The sequence below is a fragment of the Patagioenas fasciata genome, chromosome 21 (genome assembly GCF_037038585.1).
Source record: "Patagioenas fasciata isolate bPatFas1 chromosome 21, bPatFas1.hap1, whole genome shotgun sequence".
NCBI classification, from domain to species: domain Eukaryota; kingdom Metazoa; phylum Chordata; class Aves; order Columbiformes; family Columbidae; genus Patagioenas; species Patagioenas fasciata.
The window spans coordinates 155,437-177,055 of NC_092540.1; the positions used below are offsets into that span (position 1 = coordinate 155,437).

At 43.9% G+C, this 21,619-nt stretch overlaps 1 protein-coding gene across 2 annotated transcripts; it reads left to right on the plus strand.

The window, feature by feature from the left end:
- Positions 1 to 4: 4 nt before the first annotated feature.
- Positions 5 to 21,010, plus strand: SRPK1 (SRSF protein kinase 1). 2 transcript variants are annotated; one of them, XM_065854256.2, is made up of 16 exons: positions 5 to 312; positions 397 to 457; positions 7,868 to 7,986; positions 8,588 to 8,696; positions 9,117 to 9,204; positions 9,414 to 9,501; positions 11,007 to 11,113; positions 11,787 to 11,952; positions 12,975 to 13,000; positions 13,498 to 13,711; positions 13,973 to 14,398; positions 14,551 to 14,651; positions 15,974 to 16,081; positions 17,283 to 17,352; positions 17,795 to 17,887; positions 18,789 to 21,010. In XM_065854256.2, exons 1-16 carry the CDS (start codon positions 27 to 29, stop codon positions 18,971 to 18,973), a joined length of 2,247 nt encoding a protein of 748 aa, XP_065710328.1. In that variant the 5' UTR covers positions 5 to 26; the 3' UTR covers positions 18,974 to 21,010. The 2 variants fall into 2 exon arrangements, with proteins under 2 accessions (XP_065710328.1, XP_071673961.1); XM_071817860.1 differs by lacking the exon at positions 397 to 457.
- Positions 21,011 to 21,619: the final 609 nt, after the last annotated feature.

Here is a 21,619-nt window from a genome sequence, read left to right on the forward strand (position 1 = left end):
CGCCCTGCGCATGCGTACCGCCCGCCATGCTCTTGCCGGCGGCGCTGGCGCCCCCGGAGCCCCGCCCCGCGGAGCGCGGGCGGGGGCGTCACCGGCACGGAGAGGGCGTGGCCTTCCCCCACAGCAAGAGCTCGAGCTCGAGCTCGAGCGGCTCCCCCGCGAGTGGGCCCGGCGCCGCGGGGGGGCGCGGGAAGGTGCTGAAGCTGTGCGCGCGCCTCCTGGCGCGGCCCGGCGTGGCGCAGGGGGCGGGCGCAGCGCGCAGGCGCGTGCGGCACCCGGGGCTACCGGCTCTGGCGGCCATGGAGCGGAAAGGTGAGCGCGCGGCTTCCACCCCGCCCCGGTCACCCTCCGCCGGGCCCGCTGCCCCTCACGCCTCTCTCCCCTTCTCTCCCCAAGTGCTGGCGCTGCAGGCCCGAAAGAAGCGGACCAAAGCCAAGAAAGACAAGGCCCAGAGGAAGTAAGTGCGGCCCCCGGCTCCCCTCAGTCGGCAGCTCCCACCGCCGGCCCCGGCGCTGCCTCCCGCCGGCCCCGACGCCTCTTTGTTCCAGTGGGCCCTCCCCACGGGAAGGGGCTGCCGAGCACTGGCGGGAGCCGGGTGCTGCCGGGGCGGAGGAGCGTGCAGACCCCGCGGGGCAGGCGGGTGTTGACGCGCGGTTAATTGGAGGCACGTTCCACGGCTGGTGGCCCAGGGCGGCTGGTTTTGCCGCCCAGCCCCGCTCTCGGCCAGGCCTGGTTTTCCACGGGACTTCCCGGCGCCTCGTCGTCAGCCGTCGGGCCGTGGGCGGGGGAGCGGGGCGGCCTCGGTGTGTGACGAGGTTCCCCGTTCCCCGCGGCTGCCTGAGCCCGGGGCACGGAGCCGCGGTCGTGCTTCCCCTCTGCGTCGTGCTCTGTCCTTGCAGGCTCCTTCCCCCGGCCGCGGGCTGTACCGGGGCTCTGCTGCAGCCCCTCCAGAGCTGCCCTTCGGAACCAGCTTCTCTTGACTCCCCCAGCTTTTCTTTTTCTTTTATTTTGGAATCTCACCATGAGAGCCCTGCGATGCGTTGTTAGCCTCTTTCCCAAACTTTGATGCTCTTGTGTGGTTTCTTTCCTACCGCAGGAATTTCACAAGTCTTTATATGCGGTGAACTTTTGGATGCAAATACAAAAATGAAAAGATCTCGAGTAAATGCTAAACAATGGCTTCCAACAGATTGCAGTCAGTGCTGCTCGTGGATCCCTTTCTAGTGAAAGGTGATGTAAATCCTAGGGCTGATTCTGTGTGCTCAGTAAAATGCTGCTTATTTGTGTAAAATCTCTGGTACCTCAGGAGGTTTTGTACTTGCTGGTGCAGGTAACCAAAGGTATTTAGTCAGTAAGGCTTTGGGAGTGGGAGTCGGAGGGGTTTTTCTTTAGACCTAGGGTAACACTTTCTTAGTCACTGCCTCAGAAAAATCACAAGATTTTTACTTTTTTTCCCTGGTTAATTACTGTTTCTAGTGAAGATTCATCTGTTTTGATGTGGGATTTCTGAGGGGTGAAACACATTAACTAAACTCTTTGGGAGACGTGTGCTATGTTCCATGCTGGTTTGTAGATTTTCCTGGTACCTCTTGAGTATAACATTAGGACATTTTCCTCTTTCTGTGGCATCATCTTTGTCCTCATCTCTGGAACTGTAATCCATTGTGCAGTTCTATACCTGCTACTTTCTTTTTTTCCTTGTCTGGCTGCTGACAAACAATATTGACTCTGCCAATAGAGCCCACAGTGGCAGTTGGAAAGGCTTGTCTGTGTAAATCCTGAGGCTGCTGAACAATGCCTTTCAGTGCTGGCATGTTTTGGGGTTTTTTTAAATCCTGTTTAACTGTGTAGCCAGAGCAGGTTACCTGCGCTCCTAGTTAGCTCTTGATTTGAGTGGCGAACTGTACTAATTGTAAAATGCTGTGCTTGTCTTCTTAAACTACACAATTTAATTGTGTTCTAGTACCATAGGTTTACTAGATCCTACCTCTAAATTTGAAGAAACTTGCATGTGCTTTATGCTTTACTTAGTACAACAAAAAGAACCCACTGTCAGCCTCTAACTTTTAAGTGCAGTTCCCTAACATTTATACTATTTAAACACAAAGCTCCTCTGGTTAAATCTTCTAGAATAAGGTTAACTGGGTTGTTGCAAGACAACTTCTGTGAAATCAAAACTTGAAACCACATGGAATGTCCTTTTAACATCTAATGTTCTGTAGTAGCTGGCTATATTACACATTGTGCAGATGAAGGGCAGTAAAAAGTATTAAACAACTGATTTTAAAAGGTTAAAGTTGGTAAGTATTAGGAATTATCTTATTATGGGTAAGTATAAAAATGCAAAGAATGTTCTGAAGGGTTTTAAGGCGGTTCAAAATGGACTGCACCTGCTTTAAGGGTCCCTATCAACCTGACAGTTCTGGCAGCTTGTGAAGTGGCTGTGTGGTGGAGTGGGTATGGGGAGCAAGAAACTTGACTGCCTCTGTTATTTTTATTAATACATTAGTACTGTTCTCCTGTGAATTCATTGTTACTTATCTTCACACTGAACACCCACTGATCTACTAAACCAAAAGTATATCTTGGGCGCCTTTATTTCACAAAACATTAATAAAAATAGGGATGAGAGAGTGAAAGAACTGCATGTAGTTAAAAAGTAACGTGGATAATAGATTCGTAAGTCCCCTACAAAGTATGATTTATAATTACTCTGAATCCCCTCAAATACTTGAACATTTCTTGAGCAGACAGGTAAAGTGCATGCAAGCAGGAAAGTACTTTTATCATTTCAGACCTGAGTTTGTACTGGCAGTTTGAGTCTAAGCAGTTACCGTATTTATCGAACGCTAGGTTTGCCGGCAGACCTGCGTGAAGCGTGTTGGAGGCTGGCACCAGAAGCACTCATTCTGAGTAGATGTGCCTTAACACGAACTTGGAATAACAAATGCACTAAGGAGTAGTGATGGCTGTGTACTTACTTTCAAGAGATGTTGTTTTGATGCACGGATGTGAAAACAGGAGAGAGAGATTTCAAATCCTCACTTTTCACCGTTCACGTGGAGGGTTTTTTTCCTCTTTTTCCAAGTGGAAGCAAGGAATCCTTATCAGCGCTTGAAGTGAGGTCTCGCTGCGGTGGGTATACAGCCCTGGAAGGCACTGGATGGTTAAAGGGGAAAGCAGTACTTCCTTTGGCGAGAGTCCTGGGGTGTGTTGTGGTACTATTATCTGCATCTACTACAGTATGAGCTGGATTTGTCATTAGTCTTCAGTGAATTGAATTCTGTTTGGGGATGTTTCATGTGTGTAATTTGAGCTCACAAATAAGGAATTATAGTGTTTATAGAGATTGTGCTGCAGGTGGCTTAATCATTTAGGAAAGCAATTGTTTCCACATTCTTGCAGACGGGTGTCATCTCTGCAAATAGCATGGGATGGCAAACTGAGGTGAAGAGGAGGAGCAAGGAGAGCATCTTTTTTGTCATACGTAAGGGTGATAGGTGTGAAAAGCAATTTGGATTGAAGATATGCTGCCTTCCTTGTTTGAGGGTTGGAGGGGTCTGCTTTTCTATCTGTTCAAAGCAGGTAGATAGATAGCATGGACAGTGTTTCTGCTGTTTTGGGGACCAGGAAAAATACTCATTTCTTGTACAAAAAAGTTTTGGAGAAGTCACTCTTAAACAGGAGTGAGGTGCCTCTCTTCAAGTGTTTTGTTATGCACGTTATCAGGGTGGAGAAAAGTTCTGAGTTTTGATGATGAAGTTGCACGTGGAGACACGGTGCTTGTGGTGGCTTGAACAGTAATTTGTAGAGAGCAGTGAAGGAACCTGTGCTGGTGCCACTCCATAGCACTAGAAACATGGCTTTTTTTATTGCGCTTTATTGTCCTAATCTATGTGCCTGTGGTCTCCCATCTTCTCATTCTGATGTTGCTGGATCTACTCCAGTGCAAATCTGTAAATATGTGTTGTGGGACTGAGGCTTCTTAACTGTTCTTTTCCTTATTTTTAGTGTGTGCAGCAGCTAAGTGATTCTATGGGGAGCTGGCAAGAGAACAGAAAAGTGTTTTTTCAAAATTCTTTCAATGCCTTTTGTAGGGAAGAAGTGAGTGACTGAAATCTCGGTTCCTGCAAGTAACTGTTGCCGCCCCTGCCACGCATTGCAGGGGTGAGCGGAGTTGCTGGGCAGTACATTCAGTGAATGTGGAGCAGAATTTTTTCCACGGTGGAAAATTTTGCATGTTGTTAGTACCTATCCTGATGTGAAGAGGTTTGGTAGTGCTAAACTGTTGAAAGAATGTTCAGACTTCAGTGACATTTAAGGTGAAAATGTTTTAGATATCCAATCGTATTAATCCAATTCTTCTTTAAACCTCTTGGTTTCAAACTGCAGAGCCAGCCTCAGAGTGTCTTGCGTTAATCAACAGTCCCCTGTAGTGCAGAAAAATCTCTAAATTATTATTTGCTCTGTCACATTGTTGCTGACTTGTTTCCTCTATCAGTTCACTCTCATAAACCTGCAGGATAAACAGGCACGGGAGGTGTCTGGTAATTCTGATACATGGTGGGAGGATGGTGCTTAGTGCCTGCCGCTGCAAAAAATAATCAGTTCACCTTTTTAAAGAAGGTTTAACTCCTGCTACTTTTCAGCATAAAGGATAAGTTTTTCTTGTAATTCTGGATGGGGAGGTTTGGAATTGCTTCAGAAAATTTATTTTTACTTTGAACGCCCTTTCTCTTCTGTGTGATTGCGATGGCATTTCTGTATCAAAAGGGTTGGACTGTCAGCAGTTACCACGATCCTTGTCTTCCTCTGAGCTTTGAATCCAGCGGACTATTGAATAGGCAAATAAAACTGGCTTGTTCAGGAAGATGAAACAAAATATCTGACTGAATTTCTAATTTCATTAGAGGGGAAGGTTGAGACAGGTAAACATCAAGAGAAGGTGATGAATCTAGTTATGCTCAACCCCTAACAAGACTGAATTTGCAGGAAGATGAGCTGAGAGCAGCCCCCAGCCTTGCTGCAAGGCCCTTTACCTGCAATGCAGAGCTGTGAATCTGCAGCTGGGTGGTGAAGGCAAATCCCTCCTCTCCCTCAGTCCTGCACAAAGCTTTGCTGCGTTCCAGACGAACCAGACCCTCCACTGATGTCCCCCCTGCTTTCTGAACGCTGTGGCATCTGATTTTTAATGGCTCTTTCAAAAACGATTGGGCTGTCTTTGGGAATATCTTTATCAATGGGAGGCCGTGCTTCATGCAGGTAGGTTACCCTTTTTTGTGTGGTTTTTTTCATTTTTGGCTCATGAGTATGCAGTTCTTCCTGCATTCCTGAGGGAATAATGACTTTATGGAGGGTCTCTAGATAAGGATTCACAGTCTGTAAAAGATGTACTCCTTTGCCTTAGCATGGCTGTCCCACTTTTTTTTCCTTAAGTAGAAAACTGCTGTATAGTTATAGAGAGACCCTGCAAATCCAGTTAATTCTGATGATTAATTAGCACATTAACGGAACAAAAGTAAAAGGTGATTGAGGTGTTCTTAAGTATAACAGAGGTGGCTATGAAAGTACTCAACACTTGATTTCTCAATGTGTAAACTGTTAACCGTTTTTCTTAGACTGTTCATATATTTTAGCTGCATTTTGCCATATTGCTGACAGCTGTTTCAGCTGTCACCTTTAATACCTAGTAGGGATTTTTCTGCTGTCTTTAGCAGCCTTTTGTGCCTTTTAGAGCACTGCCTGTATGAGCAAAGCAGATAGATCAGGGATGTAGTTTTGTTTATCAGTTTTTCTGTGGTATTAATACATATCTGCACTGATTAAGTCTCAGTCTGTGTTTGCAGTTGACATGGTCGCTTTGGGTGAAGAAGGTGGTGGGATGTAATAACATCTAATGAATTTTGACAGAAAGGCAAAGGAAAGAGATGGCTTTTGGACACGATTTCATAAAGGAAATAGCAGTGTAGAAATGTGTATGACCTGATTACAGCTCTGTATCGCGTTAGCTGCTGTAATAGATTATAACACAGGAGTGAAGTGCAGCTGGATGCCCAGGACGGACTCCGATGCAGACTCCAGGGTGTGTCAGCAGCAGAAAGCTTCCCAGAGAATGGGCTTTAGTGCTTCCAGTAACTTCTTCTTTGATGTATTACATTACTGTTACTGAGAAGCACTGGGACTGCAGAATGGCATAATGTTTGTCTGCATCAGTGGTTCTTAATCTTAACTTGCTTTTGAATCCGTTCTAATCCCTTACATCTTGCACAGTTATGAAAGTGAAAATCTTGGAACAGCATTGGGGAGAATTACTCTTTACTGTTTATGCTATGGATGTGGGTATTGGGCTTAAATTCTCCTTTCTATCCAAATCCGCATTCTGGTTCTCTTTACCCTGTCTCTAGGATTTGTTGTATATGAACATCCAGTCTCCCCTTCAGCCATTCTGCCCATGTCCCTTTCTTGCCTTTGCTGCCTGCTCTCGTTTGGGGACAGGCTATGACTATTTGTAGCTCAGTTGTCCTCAAAGGAATGCAGCAGTTTTAAAGTAGCTTTTTGACCTCCAAGGCTTCCTCCCCCTGCCTTGTAATTCTGTGGCTTACAGAGGAAAAATGTCTAAATACTAGATATCTTGGGGCTGGATCAAACTACGAGGTTGTTAATAAATGTCTCATTAGCCTGACAGCAAAGGAATGGACTGTCTGACCGTCTTGGTTTATGGTTCAGGAGCAGTAATATGTGCTGCTTATCTGTTCCTGAATCAAAATCAGCAGAACTTACTAGCTCTGACAACTGCCTGAAATGAATGTGTAGTGGTTTGATTGTGCCTGAGATGACCTTTGTAGCTTTGTTGCTTTAATGAACTAAAATTCCAGATTGTAAATGGCTACAAGTTTCACAGAATCACAGCCACTCCTCCCAGCTTGGTGTCACCAGCAAACTTGCTGACAGTCACTCTATTCCCTCGTGCAAATCACTGGTGAATATATTGAACAATACAGCCCCAGCACTGCCCCCTGAGGCACTGCACTGGATCCAGGCCTCAGCTGGACTCTGTCCCATTGACCACGACTCTCTGGCTTCTTCCCTTCAGCCAGTTCACCCTCCACCTCACTGCCCGCTCATCCAGACCACGTGGTCATGATCAGATTGGAACGGGGGATTGCTTTCTTTTTATCCTCTGTAGATATTTAGGATGGCTGTAGTTTTAATGTGCAGTAGTGTATTTAATGTACGAAGTGTCAGCAAAGTGCATGTGTAGTAGGTAAATGCTGAGGAATCATTCTACTGTATAACTACTTAAATTTGTCCTGTGAATTAAGAGCAGTTATTATAGCCGTGATGTGACGCACATGACTCCAGCTCAGTTATAAGCTATAAAAACTGCATGTGAAAGCCCATGTGCATTAGCATATCCACCACCATAACTAGTGGCTGTAAGAATTAATTGATGTTCGTCTTTAAAATAACATTCAGCGACATTTAAATCTTCAGCTTTTATGTGAGGTAACATCTTAAAATATAAATTTGCTTTAGAGAAATCCTCACTGAATGAAGCCTGAGTAGGAGTTCAAAAAGACTGATGTTTTGGCGGGATCACCGAGCTTTTAACTGGTTTTGTCTGGTTGTTTCTTTTTTCAACTCTGAAAGTGAATTTAGGGTATTAAGCTGTATTTCTCACTAGCATATGAAAAATTGGTTTTATCTACTTTTATACTAGCTTAGGAATAAAAGCATTTAAATGTGCAAATAGTTTTTCTGAAGGGTGAATGTTGCATTTCCTCCATTATCAGCAATCCCTCATGTGAAAGGAAAGCTACTGATCTGAAGAGTAAATGCGCGAGACATGCAGTGTGTTCTCTTTCAGACCTGACACTCAGCACCGGGGACCTGCTGCTCATTCGGAGAATGATCTTCCAGAGCAAGAGGAGGAAATCCTGGGATCAGATGATGATGAACAAGAGGATCCAAATGATTACTGTAAAGGTGAGAACTTCCCCGTTTACGGTGTGGTATTTTCAATGGAATCAAGAAGGTCCCTTGATTTTTCATTTTCTATGGTAGATCGGAAATCAAGGGAGTTTCTTGAATCGATGCAGCTATCCCCATTGTAACTGAATCCTTAAGTGAAGGGACTTCTGGTGCTTGAGCTAATCAAGTAATGAATAGCGATTCTGTGTCTTGTTTGTGAACCAGTCAATTGAGAGAGATGAATCTTCCTGGCAAAGCATGCATTTCATGGATGGTATTTGCTGACCACAACTGAAAAGTAAGTGCCTGGAATCTAGGGTGTAATTCCAGATTCTGGCAAAATGCTGCAGTGATGACCTACATTGAAAAGGAGGAAAAGTCAGTCACTCCAGTTCAATTACATTAAAACTTTTCAATCAACTAGAGTGCTGTTCACAGCTCTTTGCATATTTGTTCTGACAAGATCCAATTAGAGAAACATTTGCATTTGTTTATATGATTAAAAATCTAAACACATCAAATGAGTCTGCTTTGAGTTGTGATGCTTGTTCCATATACCTGCTCCTCAGGACTTGTATGATCTCTTAATATATAAACCTCTTGCCTGCTTTTTTAGGTGGTTATCACCTTGTGAAAATAGGCGATCTCTTTAATGGACGGTACCATGTGATTCGGAAGCTTGGATGGGGCCACTTCTCCACTGTGTGGCTAGCCTGGGATACCCAGTAAGTCTTTCTGTTCCAGCAAGTGTTTCTGGTGGGAACGTACAGCTTTGCACAAAAATGGTCAGACAGAATCTTTTTACTTTAGAACACAAAACATAGCTGTCCTCATCCTGACACAAGTTTCTTTTCGTATTGTACATGCAGGTGTGCGGGAGGGAATTAACAGGGCAAACCACATGTGGGAAGTGTGCCCTTGTGTTCAGCAGTCTCTGACCTGTTATTTCATTTTATGGGAAATTACTAACATGGATGTTTTACAAAAAGAGACCCAAAGACAGTCTTCTCGAGTGCTTAAACCTTATTTTTCCTTGATGCCTTAAATAAGTAGCTGCCTTATATGCAAAAGAATTAGGATAATCCTGGAGAATAAGTTCTTTGTGTGAGTGTTAAGAGTCTCCAATGTACTTACTGTGTCTGTAGAGGGAGGAGATTCGTGGCAATGAAGGTGGTGAAGAGCGCAGAGCACTACACCGAAACAGCACTGGATGAAATCAAGTTGCTAAAATCAGTGAGTACCTGAGAGTGGGGTTCAGCTTTGGGTTTTTAATTCATTTTTGAGGAGTTCACGCTAGTTACATACTTGATATTTCTGGGCCATCTAGCTGCAAAGAATTTGGATAGGAACCTAAAAGCGGTGCGATAGGTCTGACTTCAAAATATATTCTTGACTGGTAATTACCTCTAGGAACACAAAATTAATCCTCTTTTTCTCTACAGGTCCGCAACAGTGATCCAAATGATCCAAGTAAAGAGAGAGTTGTTCAGTTATTAGATGACTTCAAGATTTCAGGAGTTAATGGTTCTCGTATCCTTTTGTGGAATAAAGGCAAAGAATTACATGAAGATGGGAGTTTGCTGGGCAGCTGTCAAATTGGGGCTGGTGAGCAATGCCTACACATCCCTGTGAGTGCCTGAGGAAACCTCCTGCAGTCATCTCCCTCCGAACTGCCAGCTAAGCTCAGAGCCAGAATGATCGTTCAGCCTGACATGTGTGAGCTGTGGAGACAGCTCTGCTTGGTCATGCTTTGAACATGAGAGATGGGGCAGCTGCATCTGACTTGTGAATACGGACTGAATGGCTTAGTGTTCAAGGTACCTTTGTGGTCCGAGAGCCCATCCCTCTCAACCTCTCAATTTTGCAAGCAGCCTGGTAGTAACCCATTATTTATGTGAAGAAATACAAAATGCTAGGATCAGTAACTAAAAATAGCAAACACATGCAGTCTATAACTTGATAATAAGGTTGTTTTCTAGTTACAGAAGCATCTCACTTTGGACTTGATTGACATTTTTAGGATGTTTAAAGTGTATTGCTTTGAAAATGCTCTGTAGTTCTGTGAACAGCCTTCTAATAGGCAGTAATTTTTGGCAAGTCCTAATTATGCACCCTTAAAATTTGAAAGGTCAGCTCTTGTCAACGTAGGGGAGACCTGCGTGGTTAAACAGGCAACTGCTGGGTGTGCTCAAGTGGAAGAGGAGAGTTTGTAGATCATGGAAGGAGGGGCTGGCCACTTGGGGGAATATCAGGCTGTTGTCAGAGGGTGTAGGGAGGCAACTAGGGAAGCTAAGGCCTCCTTAGAATTAAACCTGGCGAGAGCGGTCAAGGACAACAGGAGGAGCTTTTTCCAATCCGTGGCAGATAAAACTAACAGCAGAGGCAGTATAGGCCCACTGATGAACGAGGTGGGTGCCCTGGTGACAGAAGATACAGAGAAGGCAGAGTTACTGAATGCGAAGGCACAGTACTGAATATGTCACCAGAGTGACTGTAGAGATCTTACAGACCAAAAGCAGATAATGTAAATACTGTTCAAGTCCACGCTTGTCCAAAGTTTCTTTTGCTGGTAAAGAGGCAAGGGAGGGCAGAGAAAGTAATTATTCTGAAGATGATTTATGAATGGAAATTTTGTTATCTTTTCAGGTAATGCTGATACAGAGAGATCTGGCTTTGAGTTTTGCCTGGGGCAACATAAGTTGTTGACTCAGAGCTGCTTCAGTACTAGCAGGAGGCAGTAATGCAGCTCGCTTGTGTACCTGGCTTCCATCCAAAGCAGGAGATTGCTACTGCTGCCTTAGGAGCGTTGTTCTAACCAGCTCCAGCCCTCTGTGTTTTAGGTTTTAGATGACAATGTTGATGTGTAGGCTAGGATGGTGCTGTTAAGGAACACAACTTCTGTAAGCTGTGTCAGAAGGATGAGGGTTCTTTAACATAAAACACTGAACTGGTATGGATTCCTTTTGATCCTCAGTCATGGAAATTCAGGGCTGCTTGGGTCAGGATGTCCATCTTTTTCCTTGACTGGTTTCCAGATATCTGTATGGTGTTTGAGGTTCTGGGACATCATCTCCTGAAGTGGATCATCAAGTCAAATTATCAGGGGCTTCCACTTCCTTGTGTCAAAAAGATCATCAAACAGGTAGATTCCAGTTCTGACTGCACTGTTCCCCTCAACCCAGTGAGAACCCTCACTAATGTCTCTCAGATCTGGGAAAACTAAAGTTAAAAATCAGTGGTGTCTCTCTCATGCCACAGAATCATTCTTGGGATAGTGTTTCCTTTTTCTACTGCAAAAGCCTTTTGCTACAGATGTTGTATTTTATGACACTTAAACCTTAATAGGAGGATGCTTTGCTTTTAACCTTCTCTTGCCCTGGTTATTCCTTGGAAGTGCAAGTATTTTTTTTAAGCTCTGGCACAGTAAATACAGTGCTTAATGATGGGAAGAGCAAGAGAAACCTGTTCTTCCTACTGGATGGTTGCCTAAGAAGAACCATCTTTCTACATGTGAGTGGAGGGGAGGAGGAAAGCATGGTTTTATTGTAGGGTATTAAGATTAGATTTTCAACTAAGTTATGAGGACGAAGAGACTATTTCTAATTCATAGCTAAAATATGTATACAAGTCTCTATTTTCTGCAACTGAGTAGTGATTACTACTCACGCGCTGATCACATTAGCTCTAATCTGGACTATCATCAAACACAAAAGTCCTTGAGGTTTGCTGGTCATCTTAGGCAATTCTGCATTTTCATTTTGCTCTGTTTGCTTGTTCTTTGCTTTTTCTAATGGTTTATTTCCTCCTGTCTCCAGGTTCTTCAGGGTCTGGATTACTTGCACACAAAATGTCGAATCATTCATACAGATATTAAGCCTGAGAACATTCTTCTGTGCGTTAATGACCAGTACATCCGCAGGCTGGCTGCAGAAGCAACAGAGTGGCAGAGATCTGGGGCTCCCCCCCCATCAGGCTCTGCAGGTGCTTTATTCCTGAAAATTGGTGCTATATCCCCCCAGATCCCCAAATCCTAACTTACTTCACTGGGGAAAGCTTCCTGATTGAGAACAGTGGAACAATAATACAAGTAACCTCTGAAAAGCCAACCGTAAATTATTAGATTAGTAATAAATTATAAATTATCAGGAAGGCAGCTGTTTGTGTAGGAAAAGTGGAGGGACGATACGTGCATGCTGGCACTTGCTTTTAACACACTAGTCTGGCACTGCTGAAGTGGTAGGGCAGCCAGTCTGGTATTGCACACCCTGCATAAATTAAACACTAAAGCACTCACAACAGCGCGGGGGTGAAAATGTGATGAGGTACTTCTCATGTTTTCTTCAAAAGTTTGTCATTGTGTGATGCTGGAAATGCATTTCGTGAATGTCTAAAGATGATTTACCTGGTGTCAGTGTGCAAAAGTCAGAAAAACTTGTAACAGAAACAGCTTCCTTGACGTGCTTAGGTTCCTAAAGATCTGAGAGGACGTTTTCTCTTGTTCCTGTTTCCTCACGTTCCTCCTCAAATATCCACCTGTACCGGTGCGTGGTTTTCAAGAGCTACTGCAGTGTGTATTGGAACGCTCTGTCGGTCATAACCTCACAGCGCCGGCGTTTCGCTGGGCCCGTCATGGCTCAGGGAGGCTCCCTGCGGTGTTTCGGAATTTCAATGTTTCAGTTTGCATTTTCTTTTCAGTAAGGCACATAATGCATGCGTTAAATGGAGCTGCGTGACAGGGAGTTTAAGTCTCTGATATCAGTCAAGCAAATCTACTATCTGGAATTTAGTTATGCATTTACTCATTCAATGTTTTTCTCTTTTTTTCCTTTTAAATTCTGGTTGTGCTTTTGTAGAGAAGTAAGCCTTGGAAATAATGTTTGCTAATGTCTTTAAAATGTTGTTACCAAACCACATAGGAAAAAGCTTGCCTTAAGATAAGAATGTAGTTGTGGTTTTTGACTATAAACATATAAATTTACTGTTTTTTTTTTTTTTTTTTTCAGTGAGCACTGCACCACAGCCAAAACCAGTAAGTGTAACAGCTTTCGCGTGTCAGTGTACATCTACTTATGGTAGCTACTACATTGTTTCATAATGCAGTCAGTGTTAAGGGAAAGCAACCTTAAATCAGAAGGAAAAGTTTGATTTGTGTTTGTCATAGACACAGGCATCAAGTTCAATGCTGTCTTGGAGATATAAGTAGTATTAGCTCATATATCAGCAGAACGAGTGGTCCTTGTGGTGGTGTCAGGGTCTGTTGTGAAGGTGATTGTTGCCTGTGGAGTCTGAGATCCCTCATTTGGGGAACACTGTGGGTTTCTTGGATCAGGACAGAAGTGCACTGATCAGAGCCCTTGACAGCTGCTCCAGAAACCTTAGTATCTGCTGCTTATTTAGGAGAACTGTCTCAGGGAGTTTACATCACGGACTGCTTCCTCAGCTCTAAAACGAATTAAAACTTGACACATTTTAGCGTTATTGAAATACAAAATGCCAAGTCAAATTTATCTGCTTGCTTCTGTGTAGGCTGACAAAATGTCAAAGAACAAAAAAAAGAAGTTGAAAAAGAAGCAGAAACGGCAGGCCGAGTTGTTAGAGAAGCGAATGCAAGAGATAGAAGAAATGGAGAAGGAAGCAAGCCCTGGGCAGGCACAGCCTGAAGAGGAGGAAGAAGCTCAGAGCCCTCTGGAAATGCTCATAAAAGTTAGTCCAACAGAGGAAAATGTCAGCAAAAAGACAGGTATGGACCTAAGGTATTGCTAAAGTAGCACAGTGTTGTCCTTTCACTCGTGATGGCATGGGTGAGCACCTTTACTAGAGGTGGCTGTTGTCATTTAACCTGTTTGCATTGCTTTCTATCTATCTAAAGAGGTTACGAATGAAATTAATGAATGATTGTGTTCAGTTACGTTTTGAGAACTATTTCTGAGGGCTCCCTGAACACACTTCAGCTGTTTTGTTTAGGCATACTGTGCTATCTTCTCCTCTTCCGCTCTTCCAGCTGAAGTCGTACAAGAGCAGTCTATTCTAATGGAAGGCAGCGTGGAGAAATGTGTAACAGAAATAAATTGCAATGGAGTGATACAAATGACAGACTTCCCAAACTCCTGCAGTCAAGGGTCTGTGCAACTTGAGGATGACCTTCATAATGCCAATAACTGTGGCGATAACCCTCACACACAGAAGAAGGAGAACTTCCGCAGTTGTAATTACAGTCAGCGTAACGGTGACTCGGAGAACAGTCCTCAAGAAGCAGTGTCAGACTCCTTCGTACCCTTAGTTTCAGAAGATTCCATGGTGTGCCAACCCATGTCCAGTGAAGAGCAGTCGTTCAATGAGCAGGAGATCAACCATTTGCAGGAAAGCATCCGGACAGAGATACCTTCAGAAGACGAGAATGAGAATAATAGCCCATCAGACAACAAAGGTATAAGAGGCATGCTGAGGAAGGTCAGGGTGGGAAGAGTTCGGATCCTAAGCAAAACCCTTTGTGGACTGGGAGAGGGCAGCAGGACCTGGATGGCAGATGGTGATGCTCTCCATGTAGCTTTAATCAGCTGTTGTACTTGTTGCCTCTAGGAAAAGCAACTGCTGGGAATTTCCTTCTTAATCCTCTTGAACCGAAGAATGCAGATAAGCTCAAAGTGAAGATAGCTGACTTAGGAAATGCTTGTTGGGTGGTAAGTTTAAAAACTCTTCACATTGACTGTTTAAACCTGCTGATTCATTCACTTTATGCCAAGATGGAAGAGAATTTGTGAAACAGATTCTATCTTAGACCTGCTTGTGAAAGTAGTGACAGTTTGAAACTACACTGGGGAGAAAGAGCAGAGAGGAGGGACACAAAGAAAGAAATGATCCTTTAACATAGGATTTCAGTTTGTGTTCCAGGTGCCTGCCTTGTCATTAGATTATTTCTAATAGGCCTGTGAACAGTGTCTCATACAGTGTGTAGAAATCTGCATACGTGAAACTTCTGAAAGAGTGGGTGGCTCCCCTGGAGAAAGAGAAAGTTGCATACAATTGCTCTGATGTGCAAGTTGTGGAGTTTATTAGCTTGTCAAACCATTTCGGTGGATTCAAGACCTGTGTTAGGGCAGGAGATTGACCTGGTGGCAATGACGGAGACACGGTGGGACAGCACACGTGGCTGGAATGTGGGCATGGATGGCTGTGTCCTTGTCAGGAAAGGCAGGCCAGCCAGGCGAGGTGGTGGAGTTGCTCCTTATGTGAGAGAGCAACTACAATGTCTTGAGTATGGTCCGGGGCAGATGAGGAGCGAGTTGAGAGTCTGTGAGTGAAAGTTAAGGGGCAGGCTGGCAAGGGTGATACTATTGTGGGTGTCTATTACAGGCCACCAGATCAGGATGAGCCCTCTACAGACAGCTGAGAGCAGCCTCACAGTCACGGGCCCTGGGGTTGTGGGGGGGATTTTAAATTCCATGATGTTTGTTGGGTGTTCCTGCTCTGGTGGGTGGATTGGACTGGATGAGATTTTGAGGTCCCTTCCAATTCCTGACATTCTGATTAGTTTTATTCTTTGATGATTGTGCTGTGCTGCTTTTAAATAGAATGACGCTTCAAATAGAAGAAATATCTATTTTGCTTGGCTTTTTAAATGGCAAAATACTTGAGGTCTTGTGGGAGAGAGTCTCAGACTCAGAATTGAGCACCTGGCAAGGCAGCCTCAGCTCGGTGTTGCTGGCGTGCTGTGGGGTCGCCTGTCTGTCGTGATGGGATCGGAGAGGGTGCAGCTCCTGAAGGAGTTTTCCCTTATGCTATTTTTATGGCTTGCTTTCGTCTAAATTGCTGCCCTGTTTTACTTAAGGAGGAGTGTTTCATGTAGAGCTTTTAAACAGCACTTGTAGGAATATAAGGAAATATTTAATGAGGATGCAAAATTCAGATGCAATGGGAATGAGCTTTGATCTGCTCTGGCCTTCTAGATTCTCCTTTTTAAAACAATCTCCAAACTGTTCAGTAAAATGTTCCTTTTGTTCAGCACAAGCACTTCACTGAGGACATCCAGACAAGGCAGTACCGGTCCCTGGAGGTGCTGATCGGATCGGGGTACAACACCCCTGCTGACATCTGGAGCACGGCGTGTATGGTGAGTGGCGTCATTCGGGGGGCTTTAAACCGTTCCTGGAAAACCCGTGTCCGCTGTGCGCTCCGGACGCTGAGTCGCTAGCAGGGCCTGACCCACACCCCTCACAGTATTCGGCCAACTTCCAGACTTGCTGAATGCCATATTCCCTACCAGAGTTGTTTCTGTTCTGTTTTCTTGCCACGTGTAGCTTTCTCTTTGAAAGATAGTTTTGTTGTACAGCACGGGCAGATTCTGAATGTGATTGTACTTTGTCATTATGCTTTGTGGAAAAATGAGGCAACTGTGCAATTCTAAAGACAAAATATTTTTATATAAAAAAACCTTTCTGCTATATCCAGCATTGTGTCACAGATGTCTTCAGTATAAATTCACATTTTAATCATTTGCATCCTCTGCATGTTTGGAATCGTTTTATAATCTGAGTAGTGTTGAAATGAGGCCGAAGCTGCTCCTGTAGTAGCTCGCGAATGTAGAATATGGCAATTTAAAGAACCAAACAAACTAGTCAGTTACTGTGCATGTCTCTTTGGTGTCTCCATTCTGTGTTTTCTACAAATCAAAGCTTGTGTTTAATTTTTTAAGCTCAGGAAATAGTGAGTGAAGTCATTTTCACTGCCTTGGAAAGACTGTAGCAGGCCGTACAGAAAACTAAGATTATGGAATGTCAGAGATACTGTTTTGAGTAGAAGTGAATAAAGGGTAAATGTGTCATGGAATTAAGGAGTGGTGGGTTGAAATGAATGCAGATGTTTTTCTCATTTAGAACATGCCTTTGTATCTACAGATAAATATTCAGAGACCGTTTGAAAAATGTCTTTAATATCTGAAGTAGAGAGACGGAGGAATCTTTGTTAAAAATCTACAGTTTACATATGATGTTTTGCAAAATGGTGTTGAGGTGGGAGGAGAGGCTAAAACGTGAAATGCCTTCATTTTGTACATTTCACGCAAGTGTACTGCATTATCTTGTGATCCAGAATTCATCATAGATATGCCCATGATGTTTTTCAACGCAGTCATAAATACGTTACAAAGTAATTGCACGTCGTAAGATGGTAGTGGTGTACTAGAGTTTTGCAGATTATTCCTCCAGCCTTTTTGCTTCTGGCTAACAGAGTTATGCAGAATCAACCCGCAGTACCTCCAGCAGTGTGTGAAGTGCGTTTACAGTGATTTAACGTGCCCATTTCTGTTTGTTCAGGCCTTTGAGTTAGCAACAGGAGACTATCTGTTCGAGCCTCACTCTGGGGAGGATTACTCGCGGGATGAAGGTGTGTTTGTCTGCATCTTTCCTTTTTAAAATGTGATGTGAAATACAGTGGATGTTTCCTCAGAATGAGCATTCTATTACTAGTTAGCAGTGCAAAGGCTCCTTGCAAATACATTTTTTACCCAAATGGGTGGTGTTAGGGGACAACTGTACTCAAGCCTCTGCAGTAAACCATCATGCAGTAAAGTCCATGTTCTTATTCTGATGTTTTCCATTCCTCTTACCACTGGATTCTCTATCTGGCATCTCAAAATCTTCATGCCCCAAATAGCCCTTACCTTTTTCCCCCTTGACTTTGTCCTTGCTTGGTGTAATCTGATTCCAGGGGAGTCTCGGAGCAATTTTTAAGGGAGATAATGTCTCTGTATCCCAGAGAAGGAAACTGGGGCATAGAGATGTCTTGTGTGGATGTGTCTCATTGTCTTTTCTTTCAAAAAATGCAGATCACATTGCATTGATCATAGAACTTCTGGGGAAAATACCTCGCAAGCTCATTTTGGCAGGAAAATATTCCAAGGAGTTTTTCACCAAAAAAGGTAAAAGGAGGCAAAGCAAATGTCACTTATCCCCTTATCCCCTGCCCCAAATATACAAGAGCGCTGTGTTGGAAATACTGGTTAACAATAGATGCTGGCGAAGATGCCTCTTCGAGTCTTTTCTTTGTCTTATGAAAGGCTTTCTCAGTAAAACTGCAGCTAAATGTAAGGCACTCTTGTCTAACTGCTGGCAGTGCTCTGCATCCTAGCACATGACAACGCAGTGTAGATCAAATGCACCAGGTAGGAAAACAGTACTGTAGATATTTCTTAAGACTTGGTTTGACTTTATGTAGCTGATCTTTGTCAAGTAGAGGTGTTGGCTCACCTTTGAAGTCTTCTCTAGACAACTTCGTTCTGTTTCTAGTGTGCCAGTTGCCTAAGTAGTGCCTTGCATCCTGAGCCATGTTGCTCCGGATACATCCTACCCTGTTGCTAGTCGTAAAACCCTTCCTACCTCAGGAATTTTTTGAGTCTCAAGAAGTTTTTGACCTAGTTTAATGCTCTCTTTTTTTATAAAACAAACCCTTGTTTGTTAATGTATTGCTTCCTCAAACAGCATTGCATCTGTTGCACGTATCCAAAGTCAATGGCACAGCATTTATCTGTCATGTCAACTGGTATAGTGATTTAATGAAGTTAAACAATATTTGCTGATATTGGATCAAAAATAGGAGTGAAAAAAAGCAGCCTTCAAGGAAGGACATTCTAGAACAGTCTTCAAAAGCAGATAGGAAAGGGGGTTAGTGTACTTTCTTCCTTCAGGATGCTGTATCATTTTATATTCCCTGTGCCAAACTATTCAGAACAGTTTGAGTTCAGTCTGTCTTGTTTAGCTGTTCAGCCTTTTTATTCAGCTTCTCTGCTCCTATGACTTGACTTTGTCTGTCTTGGTTTTCAGGTGATCTGAAGCACATCACCAAACTGAAGCCGTGGGGCCTTTTTGAAGTTTTGATGGAGAAATATGAGTGGTCCCCAGAGGATGCAGCTGCATTCACAGACTTCTTATTGCCTATGTTGGAGTTGATCCCAGAGAAACGAGCTACAGCAGCAGAGTGTCTCAGGCACCCCTGGCTTAACTCATAGGAGCTTCAGAAACAGCACTACGCCCTGGTTTACAGCATACCATACATGCACCCAGATGCCCCTTCCCAGATCTCCTGTTTGTTTTTCATGTTAATTTCCAGTGTGAAGTTCTTCCTTCAAGGCTTCCAAGATTTTAGATAAATCTAACCTGTTCTGCTGAGTTTGCTTGTGTGACTCAATGGGGACTCCTCAGCTGGTGGGCAACATCTGTGTTTTGCCTTGATTAAGCTTCCCCGAAGACTAATTGACTAGAATATGAAGGGTTGTTTTTTCTGAGTCTCCTCACTGTTAACCACTGTGTTTTACAGTTGTGAGCTCAGATGTGCTCCCTTATCTAACGTTCAACTTTCCTTTCTTCATGGGGGGAATATGAAGATCCAAATGCCTCCTTATCTCGCTGACTCAGGAGTTGGTTTCCTGTTGTTGATCCAGTAGCTAGCAATGGGGTGAGAAGTAAAAGATGGTGCCAAGGTGGTGTTACTTCCTCGTAGTATGAAGACCTCCAAATCCTCCTTTTCTAGGTGTCTACTGTGTTCTTTGCTTTCCAGTCATGTAACTTTTCTTTAGTTGTAGCTGCTTAAATCTTCTGAAAAGAGCTATTTAAGCCTAGGTTTTAGTATCCTTAATTTCTCCCTCTGAAATGCCCTGTCCCTTTCCTTTTTCTGTGCCCAGATAGTCAGAGTAGTTTTTGAAATCGGTGACATTTTCTACTTTAAGGCCTGTGCCTGTGACTAAAAGGTGACAAGCAACATAAGCAAAAGTTGGAACTGACGCAGTACACAAGCGTCTGCAGACAGATGAGTGTGCTCTTTGGCTGCAGATGGGTCACCTTGTTGAAGGAAACTCTTCTAACATTTTAGTGAGCCACAAGGTGATGTTTTTATCCCCTACTGGCACTTTTCTGCCTTGCTTGAGGCAGTTGCTGTATCTGTGAGATTGGCAGTCTACTGTGGCTCTTGATTTTTGACCATTCACTTTTTCCCAAGGAAAGGGTGGCAGCATCTGTACCACGCTGTAGCTTGTGACTTTCAAAATCAACACTTGAAGGGGCCCGGTGTAAAGATTTCTTTAAATCGCTGTAGCGTTTGGTAGTCTTACGATGGCTTCTTCTAGACTTGCCCATCCTATCACACTTTGAGTGCATCCTACTCTAGAGCAAGACTTGGCAGCGTGGGGACACTGGAGGCCCTTCCTTTCCCTGGACCAAACAGACCTTTGGGTGCGTGGTGGCTCAGAGGAGCGAAGCTGCCACAGGAGTGTGTGGGAGGCCACGCAGATGCCACCCGAGACTGCTGTTGGCAAAGCTGCTGAGACCACTGTCACGTGTCGCTTCTGTGTATGCGTTTGGAGATCCTGGTTTGTAAGGCTCGTTCATTCAGAAACCTCGATGTCACTTAATCCACTTGAAAAGGAATTTCTCCAGTCCAGTGCCTGATTGGGCTTATTAATGCAAATCATGCTGCATGTTCTTTTAGGGGTAGATCAGGTTCTCTATGCATATAATTTAAAATTAAAGGAAAGTAACATAGCAAAAGAGTTTTAAACTGCTGATTTGACTTTTTTTCCCCCCCTTTCATCTGGAGTTTTTCCAGTTGTGTGTTGCTTCCATATCTGATACAGAATGACTGCAGACAGGACCAGGTTCAAAATACCTTCTGTGTACTGTGAAGATACACTGGCAGAGCAAACCACTTCTGTTGTCTTCAAAGCTGCTCCAGTCCTGTGTACCTGAGACTGGCTGACAAAGAACTTTTTGGGAACTTTAGAAGGGATCTGCATGCTTTGAGAGCTCCTTCCCTTCCTTCTGCCACCCCCAGCTGGAGGAGGATGTGTTTTTACCATGATAGCCAAGGCAGGAGCCACCCTGTGAGTTGAAGACCTGCAGAAGCAGCAGCTGTCAGGATTCAGTCTTGTACTGTTTGTTCATTCACTTAGGGTTTGTTAGATTTCCAGATTGCCGTAAGTGCTCACACTGAACAATTTGTATTTGCTATGTCAGTCTAAAACCTGAAGGAAAATACATTTTTATTCTTTCTACTTGGGTGCTTTGTCTTTTTTTCCTTTGTTGAAAGCCATACAATAAACAGATTGTCTAATAACTAAGCCCTGTTCCTCATGTGCTCCTGCTCTAAGTCTGTTCTTTGAGAGCTGGTGGCTAGGGAGCACTTGTTTGTTTTTCCAGAATGAGACACAGGGAGAGGTGAAGATTTTGCTGCTGGTATTGTGATCTGTTTTAAAAGGGGGAGAAAAGCAGTCAATAGCAGGGCAACTCCACTGGAATTTTTCCATTCTAAAGTGTTTTTCTCTGCTGTATCTCTGCTGTCTTGCCTAGCAAAGACCCTTAACAAAACCTTCCCTGGCACTTTTTTAGAAGGTGCTTGTTAGAGACAAATTGGCTGCTGCAGCAAGTAGAAATGAAAACCATAATACAGGGTAATTTGGGGTTCTGAGCAGGTAGGAGCTGGACAGGATGATGCGCTGCTTTGTCTTCTGCAGAAATGGGCTGTGCCCAATGCAGGCGAGTGCTGATGCAATGACAAATAATGGCTAAATCAGATGAATCGGGTGGTGCAGGGAGCTGGTGCTGGCCAGCACCATCTGCTGTAGTTTGCAGGTACTGTTACAGGCCCCACTGCAGCCCTGCAA

What these genes read in the sequence shown, in the direction of transcription:
- SRPK1 (XM_065854256.2), top strand. Translation starts at nt 27, where the DNA reads ATGCTCTTGCCGGCGGCGCTGGCGCCCCCGGAGCCCCGCCCCGCGGAG. An exon ending in TGGCTAGCCTGGGATACCCA is followed by an intron (nt 8,697 to 9,116) that starts GTAAGTCTTTCT and finishes CTGTGTCTGTAG; the next exon opens with AGGGAGGAGATTCGTGGCAA. An exon ending in AAATCAAGTTGCTAAAATCA is followed by an intron (nt 9,205 to 9,413) that starts GTGAGTACCTGA and finishes TTTTCTCTACAG; the next exon opens with GTCCGCAACAGTGATCCAAA.